The following is a 10,659-nucleotide window of genomic DNA, read 5'->3' as shown; positions in this document are numbered from 1 at the left end:
TCTTTAAAACAACCTATTTAAAGTAGAGATGCAGTTTTTTTTAAGGCTGATTTCATTACAGATTACAGTATTTTGACCAGTTTAACCAATCCTCGAAATGTGCTGCCAATGTTTTGAGCCAATTCTTTCTCTTCCTCAATTTACATGATCAAATGACAAAGGGATAAAAGTTGCACAAGAGTCAAATTTAAACTAGAAATGATCATTTGTATTTTAACAATGAATAGCAGATGAAGGGAGCCGCAATGAGTGTGCATCAGCTGATTTCAAGGCATGGCTTAACATAACTTCTTTGTGTTTACACTTGTGTATACAAAATAAATCTGTCTTATTCTAATGGCTACTGAATGCACTAATGAATCGATATTACACTAATGCGATATTGGCTAAGTATATCTGCAGGATGATGTGTCAGTCTTGCTCTAGTCTGAAAACATAATGTTACGTAAAACATTTCAAAAAGCAACTTTTCTGGCCTTGATTTTAAACAAGTTCAAGAGCAAATGAGAATGCTGTCTGTTAGGCTGGAGAGGATTACAAAGCCTTCAAATGTGGACATCAGTGCAGCAAGAGCAACAATGTTTATATGGAGGAGACATAGAAGAGTTTCAAGCCTATGAAATCAGTCCAAAATAGCTTTAATGACTCAGCCAAAGGGTCATAATAGACCCCAGTAAACATGGAAAGCCTTACCTCAAAGACAGCTGAGGTTCATGATTGAACAATACAAGAGAAAAACAACAACAACAAAAAAACATACAGCAGAATAATTCAAAAGAAAAACAAAGAATCCCATTTTATATTGGCTAAAAGGTTTATTAATGATCTTCAAGAGTTTTGAGAAAATATCCTCCGTATTGCTAAGAGAAAAAATGAAAGTTACCCACAACATCGAGCTGCATTCTGTTCAGCACTTTAAAGATTAGCCATAAGTGATATTACCTTGAATAAAGCTCTCAAGCAGAACATCTTAAAAAAGAGAATTTCCAATCATCAGTTTTCTGACCTTAAACTTGATCACAATGTAATTCTTCAGCAGGACAATGAACCAACTCTTGCATTTCCCCCTGAGTGGCAAAGAAACATAAAAATTACAATCTTGAAGAGGCCTAGTAAATATTTAGACTTACATACATTTAAGATGCAAGAATATGGCCTTGAAAGTTTGACTCAACATCCACAATTATTCACAATTTTGACTTATTAGACTCAATAAAAACTATCAGAAAGAAAAATAACATTTGTTGCCATCTAGAGTGACACAACCACCAGTTGAATTATTTTGTTTTAACTAAGAATTATTATTTTCAATTCAAAAAATAACGTTTTTTCTTATTGGAAAAACACTTCTTAATTTACTTATGTTCTCTGTGTCTGAAAATTTGTTAGATGTTTTAAAAAATGTAGCACTACTACATTTTATATACACCCTCTGTATATGTATTTTTTTTCCCATATCCTGAACCTTTTTTTAATTTATTATTCTATCTTGTTTTCATTCTAAGGTATCCAGACTATGAGTTCATCAGTGATAACTCCATCTCGTGGTCAGCAGGCCTTCATAACCGTTACACGGAGAACTCACTGAGAGGAGTCATCCTGGACATCCACTTCCTGTCTCAGACAGATTTCCTGGTTTGCACGTTTTCTTCCCAGGTGAGCTAACTGCTGTTCACACTCAGCAACGGCTTCAAATGGCCACTGTGTGAATTCAAATATGAAATTAAAAAGACTAAATATAATTTAATGAACCGTGAGAAAATGGAGAAATCTAAGTTATGGTTGTATATTGCTTGAGATGTAGGTGTTCCTTTACTACTGCAGGTAACGAATCCTCTTGCACTGTAGTATTTGTATTATGGTGCGTTCGCCCTGAACGCATTTTGGGTATCAAAGCATCTTTTTTACATGAAAGGCCTTTGGAACTGTGTCGAGAGGGCCAGAGGTGCATCCGAGCCTCGGGAGAGGCACATCCGGGTCTGAGCGCTCTGCTGTCCGAGCATCCGAGCGTTTGGTGCTGGAAGCTACAAGGAAAGGACAGTTATTTTTCCAACTTACCAAAGTGAATAAAGCCAAGCTGCTCTTTAGCTTGTGGCTACAGAACAGAGGAGATAAGTTAACCAGCATTTGACCCACTGTCCAAATTTCGGCGTTTATGCGTTTTTTGAAGCCCAAAACGTGGCCGGTGTGAATGCGCCTTTAGAAATTATACAGTTCTAAACAACTATATGATTTAAAATTGTCTAGAGCTGTATTTTATGTTTTTTTCTAACCTTTCAGTACAAACAGAATCAGATTAGAATCTGGTTTTCTGGTAGCTTCCCTACATCTGTGGGACATTAACTTACAGATCATTCATTAGAAATGAGACCAGAGTAAATATTCCTTTATAGAACCATGGAAATGTCATGCAAGGCAAACGTCCCTCCTTAAATACAGAAAAATATTTCACAGTTGAATGAAATGAAAACAAAGAGTTGTTTTGAAATTTGTCACAAGCCAAACTGGAACAGCTTCATTAAACAAACTCATGTGATTTCCAACAAGCCCATTGTTCTATTATTCCTCACATGTTTCAAAGCACAGAAACTGTTAACCCATTTACTACATCTTTGATGTCATATCGAATATTTGATTAGCTTGGATTGTAAAGGCATGAAGTATAAAAGCCTTATTTCACTGCTAAAGTTTTAGTGAAAACTTCTTAATTCCTGCTTACATCCCGCTTTATAAACCTACATCAAAGATCTTAACCAGAATGAGGTGCAAGGTTGTTTTATTGTGCATCTCTATCCTATAGCAAGGAATAAGGCTTTGTTGTTGCACAGATATCACCACACTTAATCTTTTGAATTTTATTTTTAATTACAACCACAATCTTAAATGTATCATATTAGCATTTTATTTGGTGGATTTACAAAAAGCAGTCTGGATGGACGTATATAATAAAAATGTGATTACTTTTTAAATTTTTGTTGAACAAAAAAACCAAACTAACGGCATCCCTTTGTACTCTGTCAGCCTGAATCAATACCCTATATTTATAACTAGATTTCTTTTAAAACATCGATGCAAAACTCAAAAGTTGTATCTGACTACAATACAAATTTTGCATATTTAGTGCATATTTTGCTATTGTGGATTTTAGATTCATATAATACCTTAGACAGCCTTATAATATTGGGAAATTGTAATATGTTTAGGTTATGTATTTTGCATTTTTTTGCACAATTTTTTTTCATCTTGAGCTGATTTTTTTTTTTTACTTCTCTATAATTTTCTCCCTGATTTGGGTCACTTTGTGTCCATGATGCTGTTTGTTCACTGATGTACAAACCTCGGTGGCCTTCGAGGAATAGATGGATTTACACTGAGATTAAATTAATTAAAGGGGTTAATAAAAGTTTTATTAAAAAAAGATATCTCAATGAAACATTTTGACGTCTGTCGACATGTGGTCAAGTCCAAATGTTTATTTTTCTATCTGAAATAATCCCTACTTGGACTTTTTTTCCCAGGTTTGCCGTGTGGCCTATGAGATCATGCAGACGCTCCATCCGGATGCCTCCTCCTATTTCTACTCCCTAGATGACATCTACTACTTTGGAGGCCAGAATGCCCACAATCAGATCGCCATTTACCCACACCAGCCACGCAACAGCGAGGACATTCCCCTGGAGCCCGGTGATGTGATCGGCGTGGCCGGCAACCACTGGGACGGATACTCCAAAGGCATCAACCGGAAGCTGGGCCGCACCGGCCTCTACCCTTCATACAAAGTCAAGGAGAAAATTGAGACAGTGAAGTACCCACTTTACCCTGAGGCAGACAAACTGCTCAACTCTCAAAACAAGTAAAAAAAAAAAGAGGATCATACGAGGAAAAAAAGAAGAATATGAAGAGACACAGTCTCCATTTCCAGGGAAGGAGGCTTCTTTTTTTGTACAGAAGAAAGAGGCGTAGTCGCTACGCTAAGCTGAGAAGAAAAGAAAAATCCTGCACCCAGGGGTGATAGGAACAAAATGCACTCTGTATGTATGTGTATGAGCAAGTTTGACTTTTCTTTCGTTGAACTTGAGTGGGTGTGTGTGTGAGAGTGTGTGTGCACTTTTGTAAATGCCTGTGCATATGTCAGGTCATGGAAGACTCGCACCTCTCTGCTCCCTCCTCCCCAGTGCCCTCACCTTGGCGTTCTGACGTCAGGTCTGTAGAGATACTTAGACGTGAACATTGATTTTTAAAACAAAGCAAGAGGAGAGAAAAAAAAAGCGATTAAGATCTCCACTTAAACGGACCGAGCCATCCGTCCTGAAACGAGACTGGGATTACTGTAAACCAGGCACACCCCTTTTGAGCTTCAAATCCCTGACTGAAGAAGCAAACAAACAAAAAAAAAAACAATGACGTGTTTTGATTTTAATTTAATTATTTCCAGTGCTTTTGATTCTAATCTTGCCTTTTTTTCCCTCATGTATTTTTCTTTATCTATTGTTTACTGAATGTACTGTATCCTCTTGCCATGCTTCGTCATCTCACCATGCTTCCTCCATTTCATGTTATCATGTGCAATTAATTTTACAGAAACCACATTGTGCTTTTATCGAGTGTTTTAATGGTCTTAATTTTGTGTGTCTGGGGCTAATCTATTGTATACTGTACAGTGAGTGTGTGTGTGAGGAAGAGTGAAAGGCAAATAGGAAGTGTTTGATCATGTGTGCCTGTGTTTGAGGTGCAAGTCTAAGGGGCCATGTCATGACCATGTGTCCGATTATTGGTTTTTTATTATTTGACTAAAGAGTTTACAGGAAATAGAGGCCCTCTGATTGGCTCTTAACACTTGGATGGAACCCTGAAGACCAGTCACTCCACTGCTAATATAACAAACAATGATAAGTTTGAGAATAGTGAACTCATGGTGCAGCGACACAGGAGCCGTCCAGGAGGCTCACCAAAACATAGCACTCTGATGATGATTATGTCCTTTTTTGGCAGTATTGCCCTCTCCACCATTGTTTATTTCCTTTTTTTTTAACTTTGCTTAAAAAAAATAGGTGTTCGTTTTTTTTCAAGTGCTATTTCATATCAACCCTCCCCCCCACCACCACCACCACTATGAAGGCTGTTTTCATAAATTATGTTCTTGGGCATTGTCTTTGATAACCACAAATCAAATAAACTTGAGAAACACATTTTCCTTCTGCTCTGAGCTTCTGCTTTACCTTCTGCAACCGTCCATGATTCCCTGTAATGGACTGGGGACGCACCCGGAGCGGGCCCCACCTCTTACCTGGTGATTAATGAGTAGATTAAGCAGGTAATAAATGTATAGTCCATTCATTTATCATGTTTATCCTTGGTTTCATCTTTTAAAATCTGTTTTTATTCTGACAGCAGGTTCTTCTTGTTCTTTTTCCCCCAAAAAACCTAGTTAGCTATCAAGTAGATGTAGTCGATTTACTCAGCATACAGCTATGTTGGTTCTGTAGTTACTTAGATGTCAGAATCTATTGTTTTTTTATCCAGCATTAATAGGAAGGTAACATTGAAGGGGAGAAACTCAAATTCCCATTCCCCATAAGACAGTTCACTTCATTGTGGACATTCTCACAACCAGTCAATATATATGGTCCATTCAGCATATTTGGGGTCTGACCAGAGGTCTCCTACCAGTGGGACTGGTGAAGAAAACCTTCAGAGAAAGTATTCCCTTGATGCAGAAGAGCAGTGGCTCTACTTCAACCTTCATCCCATGGTGCAGCCCCTCTAAGCTACAGTCTAGCAGCATTAATGGAGAAATGACTTCATCATATTAGTCCATTTGCTACTCTATCCTACAATTTCTAGTGATACTTGAAGTCTTCTGCTTGAGGCGGAGCAGTCCAGCAGACTTTGAGTGCGGACTCACATCATAGTTACTTCATTGTTTCCTGAGACAGGTCATGATGTGGAGACACAAACACACCACATCACCTGAAACAACTAAAAGCAGAGCCTTTTATTTAGAAAAAAAAAATAAAGATTCTCCATGTGTGACATCCTATCTATAAATCCTAAAATCAGGATCAGACACAAGAAAGAAGCCCTGGTGGGGTCCAACCCTAATTGGCAACTAGACCAACTTCTTGCTTAATATTTGCTTTGTGTATGCAATGACTACAGTATACCCTAGTGCCCCATACACAACTCAGACAAATTTTCCAGATGGACTCACCAAAAATTCATGTGGAGCAGACACACAAAAGTAAAGAATCAATAATAACCGTGCACACCTCCTCCTTCAAAGGCTCCATGATTTGTCAGTTTTTTTCCAGTCTAGAATAAAATCTCTCAGTGGAAAGCAGTGTGATACTTAACTATTAGAATAAACCCCTTTGTTAAAAGAAGTTAGAACCATGACTTCCAGTCTTGGACTGCCCTGGTGCCATCTCAATGAGGCATGTCAACCTCAGCACCCTAACATCGTACAGAACTGTTGGCATTCTTCAGTCAATCTGATTCACTTAGGGACCTGTCACTATGGAGTTTTTACGCCACATGTGCAACCGTAACTATGATGACAGACTCTCTGTCTTCTCCATGGATGAGACATTTACCGCATTGAGGGGTGTCTGGTTTCCACCCCGTTTTATAGTATCAACCCATTTTATTTGCAGACTTCCTCAAGGCTGTCCATCTATTTTTTAGAAGTAAAAAGTCTTTATCTGAAGTTAATCTTTTGATTTTTTTACACAAGACAGGGACACAGGCACGAAAACCCCTTTTCATTAAGTGTCAAAGGATTAGGTTTACAACATCAAAAAGTGCCACTAGTTAGGGTTGCAAAATGGGTTTTCCATCATTTCAAAGCCAAAACTCTTTAACATGTTGTGTATTTACATTTCAAACTGAGCGCCTTAACAGACACTTGCTTTTTTTAAGTATAGGATGTGACAGGTGCATGACATTTCTGCTTTACGTTCCAAAATGCTTCTCGCCATGTTGATAAAGCACCAGAAAAACTTCCTGCTGTCATTTAATGTCCCATTTCCGACATCCTGCACTTCCCAGTCGTTTTTTATCTTGTTCAGTGTGTCTTATTTATGGACTGTCTTGTTATTTTGTTACTCTAGGGTTCTTTTGGGGGAGTTTCATTACAGATCCCTCTTTAATTTTAACTGATCTGCATGCTTCATTGGATGCCCATAAGGAAAATCACAGAGCGGTCAGAGAAGATTAGCTTTTGGTGTGAGTGAGGAAGAATAATAGTTTTGTTTTGTTCCCACTTAGCTTCGATACACAATGTGTGACCAATTCCATCCTTGTGACAAAGCATTCCCAATGTAGATGTAGCAATGAACATCTCTTTTCACTGGAAAAGCATCCCATGCGGGGTTTATAAATGCGCACACTAACTGGAGGGCACTTTAATTAAAATACACTCGTCGCTGTCATAGCAGCCTGTTACACTCATTTAAGAGAGACGTTAATTCAGTTAATTATTCTGTTAATTGGCCAGCGCTTCTGATAGAGAACACTCAGTTTCTCAACAGGCGGATTTCTTTCTTTGTTTTTCTGCTCTAATTAAAGCATTACTTGTTGAAAGCACATAAGCTATTTGTGGGCCTCCCACATTGAGTCATGGCTTAAAAGGGGAACCTTTTTTAGAGACATGTCAGAATGTTCAACTTCCCCCACTGGTTTGTTTCTAGTGTGTCATAAAGCAATACATGTCATAGATACCCAGAAATAGCAGGATGTTCTTTCTTCGCATTCTTACTGTGAAGCAATGTTTCTACCTTGGTTTCTCTCCACTTAGCTTTGTTTTTAGTCTGCTGTAATAAACTCAGAGACTCTCTAGAGAATACATTTGAATGGCAAGAACTGGTGTAAGGTGTGCACACATTGCTAAAACAAGATTAAAAGTTAGTGTATTGCTATTTTTTAAGATAGTTCTACTTGCACTGTAGTTCCTCTAGCATTGTCACCTGTTACCATTTTATATTTTCCCCTGCACTCGTTGCTTGGTTAGAAATACTTGCATCAAAAGTTAAGAAAATTAAAAAAAAGATTATAATATATTTTTTTTAAGTTTTGTCTTAAACTATGTCTTGCCTGTTGTGCAGGATAAATTAACCAATTAACCACAGCTGAGTTTCATTTGCCACATCCAGAACTGTTGGAATAAAAAATAATAATAATACTGTGAATCAAACACCACAAAGTGCTTCAGTCTAATGAAACCAAACATGATGAAGAAATTCCGAATAATACAAACAGGTTAGGACACTAAATCCAAAGCGGTTCACCATTAAAAATGCTACTCAAATAGTTCTGGCAGTAAGAAAGGAGATAGGAAGAGGAAGCAGGATGCTTCCTAGTTAATTTAGTTTAGTTAATTTAGCACAGGGATCTCTTGACATTCCTGTCCATTGCATGGGAGCTATAGGGTTTCCCACAATCCATTGGGTGAAAGGACACAGGCCCACTTCATGGAGTTGATGAAAATGCATTATTTCTTCACATGTACTCTGTGACAAATGCAAATGTGCACACCTTTTTGGTTTTGGGTTTTACGTAAAATAGTTGTTCGCTTCATTTGTGTAACTTTCTGTTTTTGTTTTTTTAGTTCTTTTCTGGAAGGCTGTAGTCCCAATTTAGCGAGCATCATCCATGTGAGAGTCTGTTGCCAAGTGACATCAGTAAGGCTAAAAGCTGTCTGGATTCAGAAAAGCAATGCAGTATTCCCTTCCTGCCAGGGGACAGTGTTCTTCCCACTGACCACCTGAAAGGCAGAGTGATAGGAGCTAGGAACAGGAGGTAGGAGCTACAATTTGCACTATTCTGAAAAAGCCATGTTTTCCTCATAATGATCAGATTATTAGACTGAGGTATACTGAAGCCGAGGTACATCTAAAAGGCGCAGTACACTGGACCTTAAAGGTATTGTGGAGTATTTTTTTAAAAGACCTGCCCTCTCCTTTCTAAAAAATGGGCGTGCAAGAGTATGCACAAGCCCATTGCATGCACATCCTGTTTCAAATGTGCTGTTCTCATTTCTCATACAAGCTTACTGTGTCCACATACAGTGGGGACTATGTAGTGGACTATGCCCTCCATGATCAGCAAGGACGACTACTGCCAACCATGAAAAGCACACCTCATATAAATCTCTTCATGGTCCCCAGGACCTTTGGGAAAACATTATGTTGTGTAATATCAACAAAGATGAAAGGGAAAGTTTTTTAGGAGTATATCCTGCTATGCACATCAGTCCATCAGAGTGTAATCTTCAGCTCAAACACACTTGGGGGATAATGCAACACAATAATCCAAAGCACAACAGTAAGCTTACCCCCTGCACATAAAAAATCCTGGGAGTAAGGTGGGAACCAGCAGAATGAGTAATCTACTGTTTTTACCTGGTGGTATACAAAGTGGATATTAAAAACACATGTTGGGCAATCTATTAGATTGACACAAGAACCATTTTACACAGCAAACTTGAGCCATTTTTCTTAACCCTGGTCCTCAAGGCACCTGGCCTGCATGTTTTATATGTTTATCTGATAAAACAAGCTGGGAAACATCTAAAACATGCAGAATGATGAGCCTTAAGGATCTGGGTTAAAAACACTGCCCTGTGGTACCTCAATCACAAACTAGCATTGCAAAAAGAAAAGAACAAAATTGAATGATTGTAAGGAAAAAAGTCAAATGAAGGATAAGGTGGACTAAATAAAGTCATAAGGGAGAAGAGGGTGAGTTTGTTTTAATAGCTCTATAGCAGGGATTAGTGTTATTTACAGTTTGATTGATGTATATGCAACACTGTATACCAAAACATTTATTTTTTATGAATTGTGGTACCAGTGACCTTTTTTTTTTTAAAATCAACTGGAAAAGAAGAAAGGCAGAATGAGAAGAGAACATCCAATAAATGGTGTTTGGCAATATTCTGCAGTTCCAGTTCCCGAGATCAGGTATCCTGCACCTTTTAAATGTGGCTCTATTTCAACACACCTGAGTCAAATAAGCAAGTCATAAGAATAACTCCGGGGGAACTTGACAGCATACCCAGAAGGAAATTTGGCGATTTGAATCAGGTGTGGACATTTAGATACCATGTTACAAAACTATGTATTTCTACTTACTTTTACAATTCGAACATCAGCTCTGTTCTTCTTAGGGAGAAGAATAGCTTACCATCATCAGTGTGTGCATTGTAGAATGACTGAATGTTGTGTAAAGCACTTCATAGTCCTCTTAAATTAAAAGAAACAATATAAACACAGGATATTTACCATATTTTTAAAGATAAGCTACCTGTGAAAATCGCTCTAAATCTATATCTGTCAGAGTTATACATCTAAATTAAGTCAGTGTTAATTTCATTAAATTTGGGACCAACTAGCAACAGACATTTGTTTTAGAATGATTAAGTAAACAATCGCTCAGCTATGAACTCAGGAAAGTGTATTTTTTTATCCAAGGACAGAAAAAATGTCGATCTAGAAATGGTCACAGATTCATTTTTAGATTACAGCTTAAGAATGTGGTACATAGTCAAGGGTTTATGTTTTTATGTAAGAGTTTAAACTTACAAGATGGGTGGTTGGTTGTACTATATGAGCGAGGTTTTCACCTGGACTAAAACGTAGAGGACCAGAGACCAGAAAAGCA

General features: G+C 37.9%; 1 protein-coding gene across 1 annotated transcript in view; it reads left to right on the top strand.

Annotated features, from left to right (window-relative positions):
* fut8 (fucosyltransferase 8 (alpha (1,6) fucosyltransferase)) overlaps positions 1 to 5,189 on the top strand; it is a 73,477-nt gene extending 68,288 nt beyond the window's left edge. Inside the window, exons 7-8 of the mRNA XM_015368955.1 lie at positions 1,506 to 1,656; positions 3,519 to 5,189. Of these exons, the coding sequence (XP_015224441.1) occupies positions 1,506 to 1,656; positions 3,519 to 3,857 (490 nt within the window). The 3' untranslated portion in view covers positions 3,858 to 5,189. The remainder of the gene's footprint in view (positions 1 to 1,505; positions 1,657 to 3,518) is intronic.
* The last annotated feature ends 5,470 nt before the right edge of the window (positions 5,190 to 10,659 follow it).

This window comes from Cyprinodon variegatus, unplaced genomic scaffold (genome assembly GCF_000732505.1).
Source record: "Cyprinodon variegatus isolate N-32 unplaced genomic scaffold, C_variegatus-1.0 Scaffold37, whole genome shotgun sequence".
NCBI classification, from domain to species: domain Eukaryota; kingdom Metazoa; phylum Chordata; class Actinopteri; order Cyprinodontiformes; family Cyprinodontidae; genus Cyprinodon; species Cyprinodon variegatus.
The sequence above is the reverse complement of the archived record's forward strand: the minus strand, read 5'-3'. Positions and strand labels throughout refer to the sequence as shown.